At 35.7% G+C, this 22,964-nt stretch overlaps 1 protein-coding gene across 2 annotated transcripts in view; it reads right to left on the bottom strand.

The window, feature by feature from the left end:
- Window positions 1-22,964, bottom strand: part of FANCM (FA complementation group M) — a 67,060-nt gene that overhangs the window by 21,131 nt on the left and 22,965 nt on the right. For both annotated transcript variants that reach the window (XM_032405025.1, XM_032405026.1), the window contains 5 exons: window positions 14,052-14,258; window positions 12,146-12,356; window positions 7,950-8,107; window positions 6,721-6,876; window positions 2,307-4,218 (listed from right to left, as the gene is read on the bottom strand). In XM_032405025.1, coding sequence (XP_032260916.1) covers window positions 2,307-4,218; window positions 6,721-6,876; window positions 7,950-8,107; window positions 12,146-12,356; window positions 14,052-14,258 — 2,644 coding nt within the window. The remainder of the gene's footprint in view (window positions 1-2,306; window positions 4,219-6,720; window positions 6,877-7,949; window positions 8,108-12,145; window positions 12,357-14,051; window positions 14,259-22,964) is intronic.

Below are 22,964 nucleotides of genomic sequence, written 5' to 3'. Positions count from 1 at the left end.
AGACTCCCTGCTGAGCAGGGAGCCCGATGTGGGACTCGATCCCGGGACTCCAGGATCATGACCTGAGCCGAAGGCAGTCGCTTAACCAACTGAGCCACCCAGGCGCCCCTCCACCCCACTTTTGAACAAGCTATCCTGGAAGCAGATTTTCCATGCCGTCAAATCTTCAGGTGACTGCAACCTCAGGTGAAATCTTGCCTATAACCTGATGAGAAAGCCTCAACCACAACTATCCAGTCAAGCAACTCTCCAATTCCTAAACTACAAATAAATGTTATTGTAAGCCACTAAGTTTGGGGGAGTCATTTTTTACACAGCAATAAATAATACAAATCCACACAATAAATTTCTCCTCACACTCTGTGCCAAAAAAAATTTACCCAGACAAATAAATAAATCCTTTTTACAGATGAGCACTGTATAATCGACCAGTTTTGTTTTTCATTACCTTCTAAAGAAGTTAGAATTAAATGCAAGGCTCAGGTCTAGTAACCAACTCATTCCAGGAAGTTTTCCTTTCAACTGCTTTAGTGCCACTTTAATGAACTATTATAGTATACATATAGCATGGCAAATAATCTTAAATCCTCTATTTCAATTAGGTGAAGTAAAAAATACTAACTATGAATAAGTCATGGGAATAAAAATTACAGCATAGGGATATAGTCAATGCTATAGTAAACAGAGTTGTATGGTGACAAACGGTAGCTACACTTGTGAGCACAGAGATGTGGTGTCACTATGTTGTATACCTGAAATTAATGTAACATTGTATATCATCTATCCTCAAAGAATACTAAATATTACCTGTTGTGATGTGCACTGGGTGTTATACGTAACTAATGAATCATTGAACACTGAACACTACATCAAAAACTAATGATGTACTATACAGTGGCTAACTGAACATAATAATAATAAATACTAAATATTCCCCAATAATTATGTATTCATAATTACATTGCCCATGGTTAGTAGTTAAGTATAATGTTAGAAGGTTTAATGCAAATCTGACACAAAGATAGAAAAATGATCTCGACCATTAAGAGACTTAATATAAAGATGTTAAAGCAAATATTGGAGGCTCACAGGTAACATAAACTTAGCAAAATATATATATGTCAGAGTACACCCAATTTTATTTTATTTATTTTTTTAAGATTTTATTTATTTATTTGTCAGAGACAGAGAAAGAGAGAGCGTACAAGCAGGAAAAGCAGGGGGAGCAGCAGAGGGAGAAGCAGGCTCCCTGCTGAGCAAGGAGCTCGATGCGGAACTCGATCCCAGGACCCTGGGATCATGACCTAAGCCGAAGGCAGATGCTTAACCAACTGAGCCACCCAGGCGCCCAGAGTACACCCAATTTTAAAAATTAAACATATTTCCAGAACTTACTTTCAAGAAGCTTTTGTCTTAAATAAAACATTCATAAATCATGCCTTTGATCCCAAAGAGAATAGCATCATAAAAAGATTTACAGAGCAAAATCATTTTATCCTACAACTACTCTTTTTTCCTCAACCATAAGGAATAAACTTCATAAATGGCCTGCTATAATAATCTATACATAAACTAGAGCTCTATCAAAGTACTTAAAGAATACTTAAGTCATTTTAATACCAACATCTAGCACTATATTTTCTAGTTTTTCTGTAACTGTATAGAATTAGATCACAGAAATCCAGAGATTCCTCTGGAACTTCTGAGGTCTTGCCTCAATCCTCCAAATACAGTCTTGTTTCTCAACTGTTTTTTTTTTCCCCAACTATTTTTCTATGTAAATCTTCTACTTTATACTATTCCCTCCAAATCTTATACTTCCCTTTTTCCCCTTTGTTTTCATTTTATAACATCCAAAATCTCTACTATTTTCAACATATTCAAATTGCAAATATTCCTGAAGAGCCAAAATTAAAATCTATGTTAAAAAAATCTGTATTTCCAATCTAATCCGGTTCAAAATTCTGTCATCTTCTGAAACTCCTAAACATTCACTACCTTTTTATTTGGTAGTTATTCCCACATTTTACTGGTATCTTTTCAAATGTACATGTCACACAGTTGTTTGGGTTTTACAGTCAAAGTCCAAGGCCAAATCTATATTTCACTATCTAGCATAATACCTTTCCCATGGCATGCATGCCATAAATATATGTAGATAAATCTTTTATCAGTAAGCATCAACTTAAGAAATATATAATTATCTAATTCAATACATCAAATACTGAGAAATCACATTTTAAAAAATTACAGAAGCTTAGAGTAATTTTTCCAGATTTATGTGCTTTATTAAGATGGAATCTTACCTTCAGCAGGATGACAGGATTGACGAAGACTGATTTTTGACCTGCTTTTAGTCTTTTCTACAGAAAGTCCTGAATCACCAAAAGTTGAATTCAAGGTTTCTTTGAAACTCTGTAGACTTAATTTTCCCTTATGAGAATCTGGTGTCCTAGGCATTTCTTTCCTCTTAGAAAATGAGTTCAATGTGTTTGATTCAGAAAGTGGTGTACTCATAACTTTTTCTCCTACTGGCAAAGAAAACGGAGAATAACCGGGAGACAGAAATCCTTTATTTTTTGCTGCACTCTGTGGAAAATGTGCAAAACTTGGACTCCACGTATCGTCACTTGATGGGATAGTAATAGTTCTACTCGTAGAACTAGCAACATGATCTAGTGGTATTACTGCTTGATTTGAAACATAATTTGCATCATTGGTCTCCTTAATATCTAAACACCTTCCAGAGAGATCTAAAAATTTATTCTTATTTGTATCTGATGCATGTCCTAATACTTCACCATCAGAATCTGGACTACAAAATCCTAAATCAAAAGTAACAGAAAATAAGTCCTTAGAGCAGTCAAAAACATATTCATCATGCTTCAGTTTTTCCTTATGTACACCTTTCAAATCTTCATGAGATTTCCAACTATTAGTATCACAGATAATTTGATCTTGGGGTTCAGAATTATCGTCTAACAATAGTTCATCAGAAATTAAGAAGTGAGAGACCAGTGCCATTTCACTTAAAGCAGTTTTGTCTGACACACATGAAGATTTATATTTATCGTTCGAGGGAGAAAGGCTCATGTCATTAAACTTTGTATTACCATCTTTGAATAGTGGTAAACTCTCATCCTGATCAGTGAGCAATACTGGGGGGCCACTGTTATCCATATCACAATTTTTTTCTTCAACTAAATACTTTGGAGGGCCTATGTTTATTTGAATATGGTTGCTGGATACTATATTTTCATTTTTATTATCTTTATGTACTTTATCAACATAGTCATAGGAACTTGGCTCATCAGAAATCTTATCATTAGCTGCACTATAAAAGCAACTTTTTTCAGAAGGATGATTAATAAATTTAAGTGAATTCAATTCTAAATCCTGTTGAGAATTTACAGGTAAATATGACATCAAACAAGTAGATTTATCATTTTGTAAATACTCGGTGTAAGGTAGGAAGGGCAAATGATCAAGTTCACAACTTTTAGCAATTTCATATTCCAAATCTGAGAGTCCACTGAGAGGTGGAGGAGAATGAGATAAAAATCTCTCTACATTAGCTAGTACCTCTTTTGTTAGTGAAAGACAATTATAAAATTGGTCGTCTGTTTTAGCTACACAAAGGTCTTCCTCAAATGGAAGAAATAAGCTAGATGAAACATATTTCTCATCAGTGAAACTGTTATAACCAGAATCTAAAAAATTTCCAGGAAATGAACTAGATTTATTTGTAAATTGACATTCCATTAATCCACACGGCCGATTAACATTTTCATGGATAGCACATATGGCAGCCGCAACTTCATCTGTATCTGATGCCCTTTTATCATTTAGTAGGTCTACCTGAAAAATATTTTCAATAGTAGTACTTCCATCAGTATCTAAAGAATCCATAACAACATCATTATTTCCTTTTATATAAGGCTGATCTTTTTTAAATTTTTTAGAGGCTTTTTTTTTTAGAGAAGCAATTTTAACAGGTTTGATATGAGTTTGTTTAAAAATTTTAGCACATTCTTCATCAGATTCTGTCATTGAGAATGAACTGCCTTGATTTATATTCCTTGAAAATGAAGATTTCTTGTTACTAGTAAAGGTGCCATTGGCAAGAGGATTATATTCATTCCTGGGAGCACTAAATATTGAGCTAACATCTTCCATTTGTAAGTAAGATTTAATTTCCAATTCATAGCTGCATTCTCCCTAGAAAGAAGGAAAATGAAAAAAAATCACAGGAAATAAGAGCCATTACTAAGAGATGAGTTCTACTTTATGTTATTTTCTAAACAATATTACATTACTCAAATGATTACTCAAAATCAAATGATTTTCTTTTATAACTTAAAAATTATTCTTTTTTAAAAAAATTTTATTTATTTATTTTAGAGAGAGAGAGAGAGCAAGCATGAGCACATATGAGAGGGGGAGGGGCAGAGGGAGAGAGAGAATCCCAAGTAGACTCTGCGCTGAGTGGGGAGCCCGTAAGGGGGCCCTATCTCATGACCCTGAGATCACAACTTGAGCCAAAACCAAGAGTCGGATGCTTAACCAGCTGAGCCACCCAGGTGCCCCTAACTTAAAAATTATTCAAATAAATCAAACAAAATTATAAATGGCACTACTGTGTAATTATCATAAATTATCTTTAATCAGTTTATATTTTTGTATCCTCAGAACTTAATACATGAAAGACCCATGATAACTATTTACAGAAGGAACACATTTAATAAATACATAAACTAAGATTATAGGGGTGCCTGGGTGGCTCAGTCAGTTGAGCAACAACCTCTTGGTTTCAGCTGAGGTCATGATCTCAGGGTCCTGAGATCGAGACCTGCATCGGGCTCTGAGCTCAGCAGGGAGTCTACTTCTCCTCTCCCTCTCCCCCTTCCCCCCCACCTTGCACTCACATTCTCTCAAATAAATAAATCTTCAAAAATAAATATTATAAGCACTAAGTTCTTCACTTCTAAAATTTAATTGAATAACTATTCTAATTTCATAAAAATAGATATTAAGTAATCAATATATATAAATGAAAACTACACATACATGTGTTAAATTTACCCTCTTGATAAGGGTAAGAACTAAGAACAACTTTTAGAACATCTGAAATAAGTGTACCTGTAAATCCATTAGGCTGTAGGCTGGAATATACTATTTTTAACAAATTTTCCAACAAAGAACTCTTACAGTAGATTTCTCTTCTTTTCCTTTTTTTTTTTTTTTAAGATTTATTTATTTATTTGAGAGAGAGAGAGAGAGACTAGGGGTGGGAGCAGAGGCAGAGGGAGAGTCTTAAGCAGACTCTGTACTGAGCACAGAGCCTGGCGTGGAGTTGATTTCACAACCCTGAGATCATGACCTGAGTTGAAACCAAGAGTCAGGCACTTAACCAGCTGCACCACCCAGGCGCCACAGGAACTCTTACAGTAAATTTCTAAAGCATACTTATCACTAAATCTAAAACTATAGTCCCCCCAACTCCTGACCTACCCTCCTTCCTCTCTTCCCTTTGAGTGGCTACTTTAGTCAGGATTCCTCTACTGTTCAGGGATTTAAACAGTTAACTCTCTAATTTTTGAACAATAAATAATAAATACAATAAATATTAATTTGAGAAGGTTGTCTCCCTGCTAGTGTATATGCTCCCCACAGACAGAATATTTCATCTGTCTTCTTCACTGATGTACCACAGGGCCTGGAATAGAAGAGGACATACAGAAGGCACTAAATAAATATGTGTTAATTTGATAGCATAGGTTTTGCTGGGATCCACAACTAATTACTCTATTTATATGTATTCATGAATAATAGCTAATAATAAAAATAGCAGTTACAATCTATTGAGTGTGCCTGTTACTGTTCTAAATGCTCTACACATATTAACTCATTTAATCCTCGCAACAACCCTATGAAGAAAGTATTATCATTATTCCCATTTTACAGAGAAACGGAGGCCCAAAGAGGTTAACTTGTTTGATTAGTAAGAGGTAGACCTGGGATTCTAACCCAGGAATTTTGGATTTCATAATCAGAGTAGGTTCATCATTCTGATTCTCCCAAGGAAGAATAATCAAGCTTCTCAAGGAATCAATAATTCTCTAAACTACCACCAGGATATAAAAGACATACCAAATGACCTATGTGATGGAGAATATTTCAATAAATCCAATCTAGCAAGAATGCTAAATTAGCTCTACTAATGGTTTATATAAATCATTAAGTATATTAAAATTTTACTCTGGTTTATCTATATTGACAGATGATATTCTTCTAATTAAGTCTACTTCTCCACCTAAGGCAGAAAGCTGGTTCCCTACTGAGTCACAAGAAACTTTATAAAAAAAACAAAATATTCTAACTATAATTCTTTATATTAAATACTTGTTTCTTATAATAATGATTTCAAATTAAGAATAGGGGTGCCTGGGTGGCTCAGTCAGTTAAGCAACCAGCTCTTGATCTCTGCTAAGGTTGTGATCTAAGGGTTGTGGGATCAAGCCCCGAGCCAGGTTCTGTGTTCCGTGGGGAGTCTGCTTAAGATTCTCTCTCTCCCTGCTCCCCCTCTTCCTCCCCCCAACTTGCCCACGTGCTCTCTCTCTCTCAAATAAATAAATAATTCATAAAAAATTAAGAAGAATGAATATCAAGTATTCTTTTCACAATCATACCCAGCAAGAGAAAGTTGTAATAAAACCCTACCTCTTCATGTCTCATTCCTTCTATCATTTGCATAATGCTTATAAAATGGTGGCATCGATCTGAATGGTCAACTTGATACGTAGGAAAAGGATGATCCTGCCACACTCTCCATTCAGAAAGAGACAGTTGATGAATTCCCATGGTTGGTTCTTGAGTCTTGATTAATGATTTTAAAAATAATAAGTATGATAAATACACATACTCAGATTTCATAAACTGATTAAAAAAACAATATACAGATAATAAGCCTAACATAAAAAATCTGAATTCATTTGAGTATTTTCAACTAAAATCTCTGGAGGCTAAAGAAACTAATTTCATAAAGTACAAAAATGCCCTTCTAAATACATTTTGAAAGTAACTATTATTTGAGTTAGTACTTGGTTATATTCCTGTTTATACAGTTCCATGTTAAGAGCAAATATTTAAGAAAATGTGTGGTTTCAAAAGTACTGTTGTGCTAGATTTATATTCTCTCATCTAATAAAGAGGCATTCATAACCTCTCAGTGATAATGATCTTAATTTTTTCATGCTGCCATTCCTCACTTTTCCCTGGTAGTAAATGAATATAAATTTGGAATAGCCATATTTCAAACCCTATAAATCTTCTAAAAGGACTCTTTCCTGAGGTTGTTTTTCCAGCTCTCTAGGCATATATGTAACCTTTGATCAAGTCTCTTGACTTTTATTAAGTTCACCAATAATTTATTCATAATAAGAGAAATAATAACATCCAATTTAAAGTTCTACACAATTTCAAAAAAAAAAGAGTTATACAAAGACGCTCATGACAGCATAATTTTATGTTAGTAACACTGAAAAGAATTCGAAAACATAACAGGAAAATAAATAGTCAAGCAAACATAATTTTATGTTAGTAACACTGAAAAGAATTCGAAAACGTAACAGGAAAATAAATAGTCAAGGGGTATAATGCAGAGTAACATAACAATCATGTAAAGGATGCCTATGTGGAAATGCTCATATAGTAGAAAGTAATGGGAAAAGAGCAGATATTATGTATACGTAGTACACTCAAGTAAAAATATATACACAATAAAGAATATAAGAAAATTAGTTCTATAAACTTAGACTTTAATATTCTTTTTAAACTGTTACATTCTTAATTTTTTAAGCAACTTGACATTCTGATCATAAACACTCTCTCTACTCCCAAATCTACTGTATAATCATTATAAAGAGTATCTGAAAACATGTTCAACTTACTGGTGTGTTTTCCTCATTTTCTAAAGATAAAAACCGAACTTGAGGCAATGTTATTTCTTTAATTTCATCACTGTCTCTTAACCTATAACGTCTGTTCCATAATTTAAATTCTTCTGCTGATAAGAACCAATCTTTCTTTGAATTACTCTGCTTCATTCCTGTAAGTTGAGAAAGTAATTGAAAAGAAGTTTAAAAAAATCTGCTAAGCAAACACAAAATATACAACACCAACTCAAACTCTCCACCTGTTTATATCTATTCATCTTTACTAAACCACTGATTCTATTCCTTAAAACCAGTATTTTTCACATAATCATCCTGGTTATCACTTTTCTCACCTCTTTGAAAGTACTAGTACAGCCTCCTGTTCAGGAGCTAACTTTCCATAATGACTTCATAAATGTAACAGAGCCAGGTAGGTAGGCTCTCAATCCTGGTTTCTTTTGGACTCTCTCCATGTTGTACCTAAGACCTGGCACAAAAGAGTCAAAAAAACTTACAAATGAAAACTGGTATGATTCTATCATTGTTATCTGAAAGATTATTTGAAGCTTGGTTGGGGGTGGGGGAAGATGTCAAGACTAAAAAGGATTTTTAACTTAAGTCTTAAATGGGGGGGTAGAGGTAGATAGAAAAGACCTACTGCTTTAAAAAATGACAATAATACACTTTTTTTTTAAAGTATATTAAATTAATCCTTTCTAACTTCCATAATCTCTATAGAGGAAAATAATCAGCAAACTGAAAAAGGGTAAATAGTATAAAGTAGTAACTCTAGTCTAATACAGATGAGGACAGAAAAAAAAAAATCAGAAAGACAACTGAATTAGGAATCAGGAAACTTCTGTCTTAGCTATTTCCAAACACTGTATAAGAATATGCTTTTGTAAAATAAGGGGTTTGAACTAAGTGATCTTTCAGGCTCCTCTTAGATCTAACAATCTGAGACTTTTAAAATAGGAAAGCATTCCTCTCTTTTAGTCACTTTAAGTAAGTTCAGATCTCTAAGCCCAGATGAATTATGCTAATTTACAGAAGATTACATTTATATATGCAACCTTAGCAAGATGAATCCCTAACACTTGAAAAATCAGGGAGAATGGGAAAAAAAAGCACAAAAAATAAACCAATGAGCCAATATTGTCTCAATTAAAAAAAAAAAAACAGGTTCTCGAATTTTACTAAAGAAATTTGTCATCCATCTCTAGTTACATTTTAGAAACAATTATTAAACATATGGTTAATTTTAACATTTATAAAAATATAATGATCACTAAGAATAATCTATGCAAACTTTAACCAAGTTAAATAAATAAATAAATTCAAAAGAATCCAAAATACAATTGACCCTTAAACAATGCAGGGGTTAGGGGTACTAAGCCCCTAGCTGAAAATCGGCAGTTAACTTTTGGCTCCCCAAAAACATAAGTACTAATAACCTTCTCTTGTTTGGAAGCCTTACTGATAACATAGACAGTCAATTAACACATATGTTTTATGTATTATTTACCATGTTCTTATAATAAAGGTAGAAAAAATATTAAAGTCGTAAGAGAAAGTACCCTTACATTACTGAACTGTATTTGTAAATTTGAAAAAAATTGCATAGGATTGGTCCCCACACAGTTCAGATCAGTGTTGTTCAAGAATCAACTGTACATAAAATCTTTTCACTTTAACCAAAGATCTGGCAAAGTGTTGTAAAATGACAGGCATATTCCTATTAAGTAGATTTGTATGAGGTTTAATAGGCATATCCAAAAAGCATTGATTTACAGCTCTGAGTTAAAGGAAAGAACATTAACAAATTTAAGTGAATCCAAAGCAAGTGACTAGGAGGGAAAGGATCTTGAAGCTTCATGGTATGAAAACCAGTGGAACCAACAGTTAAACTTGAGAGGTATTGTATTCAAATACATAAAGAACTGCTACACAGGTAAACAGATCAAAACCATTTTTTGTATCTAGAAGATAAAACTAAATCAATGAGAAAAAGGTAGAAAGACAGATTTTTCAACATAAGAAAGAATCTTCTTCTACACAGGGTTTCTACATTGGAATAAACCCTTATAAATACAATTTCCATTAACAGATATTCAAGTTGAGGCTGAATATGCATTTAATAAGAACACTGAATGCAGACCAAAACCACAATGAAACATCACCTCCTACCTGTTAGGATGCCTACTATCAAAAGATCAAAACATAACAAGTGTTGGTGAGGATATGGAAAAATTAAAATCCCCATATACTGTTGGTGTGATAGTAGAGAGGTGCAGCTGTTAGAGAAAATGGCATGAAGGCTCCTCAAAAAATTAAAAATATAAGTACCATAGGATCCAGCGATTATACTTCTAGGTATATATCCAAAAGAACTGCAATTAGGATCTCAAAGAGATATGTGCACCCCATGTATACTGTAGCAGTATTCACTATATGCAAGAGATGTAAGCAATCCAAATGTCTCACAGATGAATGGATACAAAAAATGTGGTGGGGTGCCTGAGTGGCTCAGTTGGTTAAGAGTCTGCCCTCAGCTTGAGTCATGATCTCAGGGTCCTGGGATACAGCCCCACATCGGGCTCCCTGTTCAGTGGGAGTATCCTTCTCCCTCTCCCTCTGCCCCTCCCCCCTTCCTGTGCGCTCTCTCTCTCTCTTTCTCTCTCTCAAATAAATAAATCTTTAAAAAAAAAATGTGGAATGTACATACAACGGAATATTATTCTGCCTTAAAAAAGAAATCCTACCATTTCCTATGAAGGAACCTATAGGAAATTATGCTAAGTGAAATAAGCCAGTCATAGAAGCACACATACTGCATGATTCCACTTATAAGGATACCTAAAATAATCAAACTCATACAAGCAGACAATAGAATGGTATTGCCAGGGGCTGGGTGGAGAGAAAAATGGAGAGTTGTTGCTCTAAGTATCTAAAGTGCCAGTTACATAAGATGAATACATTCTAGAGATCTGTGTATAACATAGTGCTTATAGTTAACAAAATGACATTGTTCTTCTTAAAATATTATTAAAAAAAATTGCTGCAGAAACCACTCCTATCTTGATAGGTAATTTGACCAGATGACCCCCAATGTTCCTTCCAAATCTTAAAATATAACTGTAATGTTATGATTCTTTAAAAGCCCTAATTAAAGATTAAGTAAAATTTAAAAGAAAAAAATTTTAGTTTCTCATCTTCATAGTATTAAAATTTCAAGATATTTTCTTGATATCACCAAAATCTCTGTAGTTCTTAAAGTAGTAACACTCTCATTACTAGCTACACTCCCTGGCACCAAAGAATTTCTCACTGACTCAGAATCACCAGGAACTTGGTCTACCTTGGACACGATCCCATGTAAATTAAAAAAAAAAATTTGTTTTCTCTTTTGCAGAAAGGGAAAGAAACCATTCTGTCTCCTTAAAGCAATTCCAGAGACACCTAATGTTTTTAAATCTTTTAACTCTTTGATGTTATATGCAAACCTCTGTAAAGTCTGAGCAAGCCTCTAGTTAGCGTTTCAAGCATAGATGTTTTTCTTAAGGATGTAGGATCGCTCTCTGCAGTGTTAAACATCAAGGAAGATAGTGTCCCTATCTCCCAGTCAACAGGGAAGTTTAGCCTAGGCACCATTCTCTTCACTATATGCATGCAAAGATAACAGAAGTCTTATTATTTCTTTGAATAAAGGCAATGAAGCTAACAGAAATGGCTACCTCAATTACCAGGTGATTTGGGGATGAACTATGAAAGTATATACAGCAAAAGGTGCTATCCTCTCATAGGACAAGTTACTATTAATCTTGAGAATATGTATGTAAAGAATCATAACTGCCTGAAGGGATGAATAGGATAGAATTTCTGTCTTTGTATTATCTTAGTGGATTGTTTATGATGCACACTATAATCTGATTCAGTGCTTATTCAATAATAAAACTTTTCTTCCTTTTCTACATTTTGTAAAGAGGATTCTCTGGGTTGGTAGGACATTTTAATTTTCCCAACACTGAGTTTCTCACTCTGTTCTGTCACTGTCTCCTTCCCTTTGCCACAGGAATAATCTCTTATTCTTTCCAACACCCATAACATCCTAGAATGTACACTGAGTTTCTCAAAAAGGAAATATATCAACACACAGCCTGCTAACAACAGGGAAAAAAATACATGGCTCCAATGCAAAGTTTTTTATTTACCGTTCTTATAGGAAAAGTGAGAGGACTTCCGCTGCAAGTTCCGAGGCTTCTCTGGTTCATAGACACCACATGTGATGAACATTTTGTGTAATTCTGGATTGATTCCATCAGGAACCATTCGTGGACTTCCTTGGTAAAAATGAAGAACCTGCCTGTTACCTGAAATAGCTTTATAAATACTTCTTTTGTTGGACTGACTTTGATTATAAGTCTGCAAAGAAAAATGTCAAATTACATTATTTCTATAATAGTCACTTAGCCATAATAAGAAGTTATTATATTTGTTTGGATTTATTATAAACAGTAAATTAAACTCTGATCCACTTAAATACTGAGAATATCTATTATCTTGAATTTGAGACCTGTTCAATTAACTCTTGAAAATCAGTTCAAAATTTAGTATTATAAAAGCCTACCTTCATAACTATATTGCACAAAGGAAATGTACCTTTTATTTAGGATCTTTCTATTTTTGAATAAGGTGAATATTTATATATATTAAATGTAAACTGCCTTTTTTTTTAATACTATTCCCGTATTCCAGCTTGTTACTTCATCTCTCTACACTTCACCTTTCTTCACTGTATACAAGAAAAACATTATTCCCTGTACAGGATTAAATGAAATAATGCATCTGACGCACTTAGAACACTGCCCAGAAGAGTAGGTACTCATTAAATGTGGACCATTATGATTACTTTACAGATAAGAAAACTAACATCTGAATACATAGGTTAAGTGGTTTGCTTAAGCTAATACAGTTAGAACTTAATTCCACACATTGATAGTACATAGATTTTTACAAGCTGCCAGATATTTAATTTATTGGAATCATTTTACAGATAAAATGAATGTTACATAATATGCTATAATCACATGAAAAGTATCAGGGGAAAAAGTCATTTTTCAGGATGATTTTTAAAGAGTCTATAAAACATTTTAAATCAATTTTTTATAACTGCCATAATTAATGAAAAAATCTTTAATATAAACCTACATATTTGCTCAAGGAAATGGTCCCACTGAGTTACAAGTTAGTTAATAACTTTAGTGTAACAAACAAAATAATATTAGGTATAACATCATATTCCAGGAAGGTCTGTCACTCAAGATTGTAGCAAAGTATGAATATAATTTAAGTTCCTTATCACTTTGTATAGGCATCAACAAACTTTTCCATAAAGGGCCAGAAAGTAAATATTTTAGGTTTTGCAGGCCACATAATATCTCTGGCACATACTGTTGTTGGTTGGTTGGTTGGTTGATTGATTGATTGGTTTAGGCAACTCTTTAAAATGTAAAAACCATTCTCAGTTCACTGTATTTAAAAATAAAAGAAAAAACTAAATTAAAAACAAGAAACAGGCCTTAGAAGCACAGGGAAATAGTAAAACAAAATAGATATTGAGGGGCACCTGGGTGGCTCAGTCGGTTATGCATCTGCCTTCAGCTCAGGTCCTGATCCTGGGGTCCTGGGATTGAGCCCCCTCCCCCAGCCCTACCCCTTAGGGTTCCCTGCTCAGCGGGGAGCCTGCTTCTCCTTCTCCCTGCCCCCCAACTCGTGTTCTCTCCCTCTCAAATAAATAAAATCTTAAAAAAAACTAAAGAACTTTCAAATATTTAAAAAAAATAATACATATTGATTTCTGTATCTAAGTATCTTTAAATTACTACTGAAGTAGAAAAATGCATTTTATATGATAAAAGTTATAAAACTGAATCCAGTTAAAAAATTCTCCTAATTACAAGAAAAGAATACTCAGAATCTACTACAAAGTAGAGGGAAAAAATCAACCACAATTTCCTACAGATTGTTTGGACTTTGAATGTTAACAGACTGACATTTATCTTAAGCTATATTTCTCAAATTTCAATTATCAAATCATGTTTCTACAAGTCCACTTACACGTTCTTCTCGTCCTTCGGCAAGGATAACAACAATTCTGCCTTGACGTTTGCGGCCGGTTCTACCCATTCGTTGTACAAGACGAATTGGGCTCTTCTGGGCATCAAAACATATTATAAGATCAACTTCTCCTATATCCAAACCTTCTTCACCAACACAAGTGGAAACCAATGTATTATAACCACCACTACGAAACTGTTTCACAACCTAAAATAAAAATGATTTAAAAATAACCAAATACAACTGTAAGAGACTTGTAGATCAAACACACTTTTTCCACTCACCCCAAAATGGTGAAATCAGATTACAAATCAGAATCCAGGATACTATGGAATAGGAAAAGTAGCAGCAAAATGGCAATATAAACCAAAACAGACTGTGGTAAAATGCAAAGGGCAATCCTAATTCTTTGCTTTCATAATGGTTGTGATACCAAAAATGTTTGCTAAGTTTACACATAAATGAGAAACTCCAGATATTATTTGTCACTAAAGGGCCATGGGCAGGTAAACAGCCCAGAGCAATTACTGCTAATCATATCCTAGACCTAAATTTATTGTTAGGTCTATCTAAAGTAAAATTTTTATTACTCCTAAAATTCCTATCTTACCTTCTATACTGCCATTCCAATGAAGGGTAGAATAAGCCATCCCAAAATATGACTGGGGAAGTTTAGGACATGCTGCCCCAAAATATGCTGCTTTGATATACTGATTATTTTGAGCTGTAGACACTTGAAAAACAGCAAAAGCAGGGAGAGGCTCTCCCTTTATCTGTCCATAAATCCCCTCCCTGGGATTTTTATCAACCAGAAAAAATTGACTCATCACAGGAGAGGAGACTAAAAGCCATCCTTATAGCCAGACAAACTTGGTTATAAACTATCACACCTCCCTTCTATTCTTCTAAGGGCCCATTCGTCTTTCCCAAAAATCAATTACTCTCTGTCCTAAGAAGCCTATGTTCCTCCTCGCCTTTCCCTATTAATATGGTATTTAAGTCAACTCTAAGCCACCTTAGGAAGTTACTCATTTTTCCCTGCATATCTCCCATGTATAATATAAAGTATACATGTTAATAAACTTCATGATTTATATATTCGACTGTTTATTCAATATCTCTCTGCTTGATGTTTAAAACAATGCTACTCAGGGGCACCTGGGTGGCTCAGTTGGTTAAATGTCTGCCTTCGACTCAGGTCATAATCCCCAGGTCCTGGGATCAAGTCTGGCATCAGGCTCCCTGCTCAGCAGGGAGTCTGCTTCTCCCTCTCCCTCTGCCCCTCGTCCCTGCTCGTGCTCGCTTGCGCTCTCTCTCTTTCAAGTAAATAAAAATCTTACAAAGATAAAAAAAAATTAAAAAATAAAACAAAGATACTCAAAGTGTAGTTCACAAACTGTTTATTACTGGTATGGTTCACAAACTGTTTATTACTAGCCAACAACATAAATACAAAAATTAAGAGTAGGTGTTTAGAAACTTGACAGAGCAATACTACGTTTGTTGGCTTTAATAAGAAGAAATTTGGCTGTGAACATTGTTTTCATTAATTTTACTTTTTTTATTAATTCATTATTATTGTAATATTCAAAAGTATCTGTCTGTGACATACTAAGAGGAAATAAACTAGTCCTCCATCAATTTTCATAGTCAGAAAAACACTAACCTCATAGACATGCCAAAGTTAACTCATCCAGAACCAAACTCCTGATATTTCTCTCCAAAACCTGCTCTTCCTGCAGTCTTATCTATCTTCATTAATAGCAGCTCTTTTCAGTTTTTTCAGGCCAAATTCCTGGAGTCATCCTTGGAGTCAGCCTTCACACTCCTCAATCTCATACCCCACTCTAATTTGCCAATAAATCCCCTCAGCTTGACCTTCAAAATATATCCAGAATCCAACCATTTCTCACAACTTTCCCTGCTACCACTCTAGTCTAAGCCACCATCAGCTTTAACTTGGTATCACAATAAGACTTCCATTTGGTCTTCCTGTTTGCACCCTTAGTCCCCTATACTTTATTAAGATACCAACCAGTGTGATTTTTTTTTTTTTAAATATAAACTAGGTCATGACCCTCCTCTGCTTCCAACTCTCCAAGGGCTTCTTTTCCCATCTCACCCAGAGTACAAGCCAAAGTTATTAAAATGGAAACACCCCACTTACATCACCAGACAGATCATCTAAGCAGAATATAAAAAAGGAAGTGGCTTTGAATGACACACTGGACCAGATGGAATTAACATATACTCAGAACATTCTGTCCTAAAACAACAGTATACACATTCGTTTCAAGTGCACACGGAACATTCCCCAGAACAAATCACATATTAGATCACAAAAGAGGCCTCAAACAGGGGTGCCCAGGTGGCTCAGTTGGTTAAGCATCTGCCTTTGGCTCAGGTCATGATCCCAGGGTCCTGATTTTGAGCCCCTCATCAGGCTCCCTGCTCAGCAGGGAGTCTGCTTCTCCCTCTCTCCCGCCCCTCCCCCCCACCGCTCATGCTCTCTCTGGCTCTCTTTTCTCGCTCAAATAAATAAATAAATAAAATCTTTTAAAAAGAGAGAGAGAGACCTCAACAAATACAAAAAGACTGAAATCACACCATGCACCTTTTCTGACCACAATGCTATGAAAGCAGAAGTCAACCACAAGAAAAAATTTGGAAAGACTACAAATACATGGAGGTTAAACAACATGCTACTAAACAAAGAATGGGTCAACCAGGAAATCAAAGAAATAAAAAAAAAGATACATGGAAACAAATGAAAATGAAAACACAATGAACGGTCCAAAATCTTCAGGATGCAGCAAAAGCAGTCATAAGAGAGAAGTATATAGCAATACAGGCCTATCTCAAAAAGCAAGAAAAAATCTCATATAAATAACCTAACCTTACACCTAAAGGAGCTAGAAAAAGAACAATAAAAGAAGCCTAAAGCCAGCAGGAGAAAGGAAATAATAAAGATTAGAGCAGAAATAAATGATATAGAAACTAAAAAAAACAACAGATCAATGAAACCAGGAGCTGGTTCTTTGAAAGAAAAAAAAATCAATAAAAGTAATAAACCTCTAGCCAGACTTATCAAAAAGAAAAGAGAAAGGACCCAAATAAATCATGAATAGAAGAGGAGAAATAACAACCAACACCACAGAAATATGATTGCAAGAGAGTATTATGCAAAACCATAGGCCAACAAACTGGACAACTTGGAAGAAATGGATAAATTCCTAGAAACAAAAATTACCAAAACTGAAACAGGAAGAAATAGGAAACTTGAACAGACTAGTAACCTGCAAAGAAACTGAATCAGTAATAAAAAATCTCCCAAGATACAAAAGTTCAGGGCCAGATGGCTTCACAGGCAAATTCTACCAAACATTTAAAGAAGAGTGAATACCTATTCTTCTCAAACTATTCCAAAAAATAGAAAAGGAAGGAAAACCTCCAAATTCATTCTATGAGGCCAGCATTACCCTGATACCAAAACCAGATAAAGATTCCACTAAAAAAGAGAACAGGCCAATATCCCTGATGAACATGGATGCAAAAATTCTCAATAAAATACTAGCAAACCAAATCCAAAAATACATTTAAAAAAATCATTCACCACGACCAAGTGGGGTTTATTCCTGAGTTGCAAGGGTGTTTCAATATTCACAAATCAATCAACATGATACACCACATTAATGAAAGAAGGAAAGGAACCATATGATCCTTTCAATAGATGCAGAAAAGGCATTTGACAAAGTAGACAAACTACAACACCCATTGATGATAAAAAACCCTCAACAACATAGGTTTAGAGGGAACATACCTCAACATAATAAATGCCATCTACGAAAAACCCATAGCTAATATTATCCTCAATGGGGAAAAAATTGAGAGCTTTTCCACTATGGTCAGGAACAAGACAGGGATGCCGACTCTCGCCTCTGTTATTTAACATATTATTGGTAGTACTAGCCTCAGCAATCAGACATCTAACAACAACAACAAAAAATAAAAGGCATCCAAATTGGGAAAGGAAGAAGTCAAATTTAAACTACTTGCAGAGAACATGATAGAAATGCCAAAGACTGCACCAAAAAACTGCTAGAACTGATAAACAAATTCAGTAAAGTTGTTGGATACAAAATCACTGTACAGAAATCACCAATACCATACACCAATAATGAAGCAGCAAAAAGAGAAATTAAGAATCAGTCCCACTTACAACTGCAGCAAAAACCATGAGATACCTAAGAATAAATCTAACCAAAGAGGTGAAAAGAATGGGGCACCTGGGTGGTTCAGTCATTAAGCATCTGCCTTCAGCTCAGGTCATGATCCCAGGACCCACATGGGGCTCCCTGCTCGGCGGGAAGCCTACTTCTCCCTCTCCTACTACCCCTCCTTGTGTTTCCTCTCTCACTGTCTCTCTCTCTGTCAAATAAATAAATAAAATCTTCAAAGAGGTGAAAAGAAGACCTGTACTCTGAAAACTATAAAACACTAATGAAAGAAACTGAAGCTGACACAAAGAAATAGAAAAACATTCCATGCTCATGGATTAGAAGAACAAAGACTGTTAAAATGTCTACACTGCCCAAAGCAATCTACACATTTAATGCAATCCCTATAAAAATACCAATAGCATTTTTCACAGAGCTAAACTGACCCTACAATTTGTATGGAACCACAAAAGACCCCAAATAGCCAAAGCAATCTTAAAAAAGAAAAGCAAAGTTGGAGGCATCACAATTCCAAGTTATACTACAAAGCTGTAGTGATCAAAACAGTATGGTACTGGCACAAAAATAGACAAGAGATTAATAGAACAGAACAGAAAACCCAGAAATAAACCCACAACTATATGGTCAATTAATATTTGACAAAGCAGGAAAGAATATCCAATGGGAAAAAGAAATGGATGCATTCCTAGAGATGTATCAACTACCAAAACTGAACCAGGAAGAAACAGAAAACCTGAACAGACCTATAACCACTAAGGAAACTGAAGCAGTAATCAAAAATCTCTCAACAAACAAAAGCCCAGGGCCAGGCGGCTTCCCAGGGGAATTCTACCAAACATTTAAAGAAGAATTAATACCTATTCTTCTGAAACTGTTCCAAAACACAGAAATGGAAGGAAAACTTCCAAACTCATTTTATGAGGCCACCATTACCTTGATCCCCAAACCAGACAAAGACCCCATCAAAAAGGAGAATATCCCTGATATTCCCTGATACGGACCAATATCCCTGATGAACATGGATGCAAAAATTCTCACCAAAATACTAGCCAATAGGACCCAACAGTACATTAAGAGGATTATTCACCACGACCAAGTGGGATTTATTCCTGGGCTGCAAGGTTGGTTCAACATCCACAAATCAATCAATGTTATACAATATATTAATAAAAGAAAGAACAAGAACCATACGATCCTCTCAACAGATGCAGAAAAAGCATTTGACAAAGTACAGCATCCTTTCTTGATCAAAACTCTTCAGAGTATAGGGATAGAGGGTACATACCTCAATATCATAAAAGCCATCTATGAAAAACCCATAGCAAATATCATTCTCAATGGGGAAAAACTGAGAGCTTTCCCCCTATGGTCAGGAACACGGCAGGGATGTCCACTATCACCACTGCTCTTCAACATAGTATTAGAAGTCCTAGCCTCAGCAATCAGACAACAAAAAGAAATAAAAGGCATCCTAATCAGCAAAGAAGTCAAACTTTCACTGTCTGCAGATGATATGATACTTTATGTGGAAAACCCAAAAGACTCCACCCCAAAACTGCTAGAACTCATACAGGAATTCAGTAAAGTGGCAGGATATAAAATCAATGCAGAGAAATCAGTGGCATTCCTATACACCAACAACAAGACAGAGAAGAAAGAGAAATTAAGGAGTCGATCCCATTTACAATTGTACCCAAAACCATAAGATACCTAGGAATAAATCTAACCAAAGAGGCAAAGAATCTGTACTCAGAAAACTATAGAATACTCATGAAAGAAATTGAGGAAGACACAAAGAAATGGAAGAAACGTTCCATGCTCATGGATGGGAAGAACAAATATTGTGAAGATGGCAATGCTACCTAGAGCAATCTACACATTCAATGCAATCTCTATCAAAAGACCATCAACTTTTTTCAAAAAAATGGAACAAATAATCCTAAAATTTGTATGGAACCAGAAAAGACCCCGAATAGCTAGAGGAATGTTGAAAAAGAAAAGCAAAGCTGGTGGCCTCACAATTCCGGACTTCAAGCTCTATTACAAAGCTGTCATCATCAAGACAGTATGGTACTGGCACAAAAACAGACACATAGATCAATGGAACAGAATAGAGAGCCCAGAAATGGACCCTCAACTCTATGATCAACTAATCTTCGACAAAGCAGGAAAGAATGTCCTTCAGTCTCTTCAACAAATGGTATTGGGAAAATTGGACAGCCACATGCAGAAGAATGAAACTGGACCATTTCCTTACTCCACACACAAAAATAGACTCAAAATGGTTGAAAGACCTAAATGTGAGACAGCAGTCCATCAAAATCCTAAAGGAGAACACAGGCAGCAACCTCTTCGACCTCAGCCGCAGCAACTTCTTCCTAGAAACATCGCCAAAGGCAAGGGAAGCAAGGGCAAAAATGAACTATTGGGACTTCATCAAGATAAAAAGCTTCTGCACAGCAAAAAAACAGTCAACAAAACCAAAAGACAACCGACAGAATGGGAGAAGATATTTGCAAATGACATATCAGATAAAAGGCTAGTATCCAAAATCCATAAAGAACTTATCAAACTCAACACCCAAAGAACAAATGATCCAATCAAGAAATGGACAGAAGACATGAACAGACATTTTTCCAAAGAAGACAATCAAATGGCCAACAGACACATGAAAAAGTGCTCAACATCACTCGGCATCAGGGAAATCCAAATCAAAACCTCAATGAGATACCACCTCCCACCCGTCAGAATGGCTAAAATTAACAAGTCAGGAAATGACAGATGACGGCAGGGATGCGGAGAAAGGGGAACCCTCCTATGCTGTTGGTGGGAATATAAGCTGGTGCAGCCACTCTGGAAAACAGCATGGAGGTTCCTCAAAAAGTTGAAAATAGAGCTACCCTATGACCCAGCAATTGCACTACTGGGTATTTACCCCAAAGATACAAATGGAGGGATCTGAAGGGGTACGTGCACCCTGATGTTTATAGCAGCAATGTCCACAATAGCCAAACTGTGGAAAGAGCCAAGATGTCCATCAACAGATGAATGGATAAAGAAGATGTGGTATATATATACAATGGAATATTATGCAGCCATCAAAAGGAATGAAGTCTTGTCATTTGCAATGACGTGGATAGAACTGGAGGGTATTATGCTGAGCGAAATAAGTCAATCAGAGAAAGACATGTATCATATGACCTCACTGATATAAGGAATTCTTAATCTCAGGAAAAAAACTGAGGGTTGCTGGAGTGGTGGGGTGGGAGGGATGGGGTGGCTGGGTGATAGACATTGGGGAGGGTATGTGCTATGGTGAGCGCTGTGAATTGTGTAAGACTGTTGAATCACAGACCTGTACCTCTGAAACAAATAATACATTATATGTTAAAAAAAAAAAAAAAGATAGCAGGAAGGGAAAAATGAAGGGGGGAAATCGGAGGGGGAGACGAACTATAAGAGACTGGACTCTGAGATGCAAACTGGGAGTTCTAGAGGGTAGGGGGGGTGGGGGGATGGGTTAGCCTGGTGATGGGTATTAAAGAGGGCACGTACTGCATGGAGCACTGGGTGTTATATGCAAACAATGAATCATGGAACACTACATCAAAAACTAATGATGTAATGTATGGTGATTAACATAACATAATAAAATTTTTAAAAAATGCTTAACACCCTCGACAAAAATCCACTTCATTTTTCATTCATATATAAATGTTAAGAGTAGTAATAATAACCTGCTAGATATCTGAACCTTTTAAAATACATATAATCAGATTCGAGATGGGTACAGATATTCTCTTTCAGACTCAGGAAAACCTCTTAGACTGTCCTCACCAGATACAGTCAGCTTAAACAGACTCTTCTGAGTGCAATGAGGACTGGTATAGAAGACATTTAAAGAACAGGATTCCTCTAACTAATGTTTACAAAATCAAGCTCTGTCAAAAATAATTAGATATTAAAGACACACCTAATTTAAAAAAAAAAGACACACCTAATTGTCAGTGACTATTCAAATGTAGACCTACAGCTAATCTGCAAAAACTTGTATACAGTTATGAAAAAAAATCAATAGTCTAAAAATTCCAAAAAAAACATATACAGCACTTAGAAAACTGATGACTCTTATTCAGAGCATAAATGGATAAATGGTTTCCTCTGACCTTGTTTTTTTGTTGTTGTTAAGAGAGAGAGTGCACAGGGTTGGGGAAGGGGGTGGGCATGGTGGTAAAGGGAGAGAGAGAGACTCCATGCCCAGCACAGAGCCTGATACGGGGCTCAATCTCATGACCCTGAGACCATTACCTGAACCAAAATCAAGAGTCAGAACCGTAACTGACTGAGCCACCCAGGCACCCCTGGCCATATTTTTACATGTTTTTTTTTTTTTTTCCTTTTTTTTCTTGTAGGCTCCACACCCAGCATGCAGCCCAATGCAGAGCCTGAACTCATGACTCTGAGATCAAGACCTGAACTGAGATCAAGAGTTGGGACGCTTAGGGGCGCCTGGGTGGCTCAGTCGTTAAGCGTCTGCCTTCGGCTCAGGTCATGATCCCAGGGTCCTGGGATCGAGCCCCGCATCGGGCTCCCTGCTCAGCAGGAGGCCTGCTTCTCCCTGTCCCCTCCCCCTGCTTGTGTTCCTGCTTTAGCTGTCTCTCTCTGTCAAAAAAAA

This window comes from Phoca vitulina, unplaced genomic scaffold (genome assembly GCF_004348235.1).
Source record: "Phoca vitulina isolate PV1807 unplaced genomic scaffold, GSC_HSeal_1.0 scaffold7, whole genome shotgun sequence".
NCBI lineage: Eukaryota > Metazoa > Chordata > Mammalia > Carnivora > Phocidae > Phoca > Phoca vitulina.
Note: the sequence above shows the minus strand (reverse complement) of the source record. Positions and strands in the feature narration are given on the sequence as shown.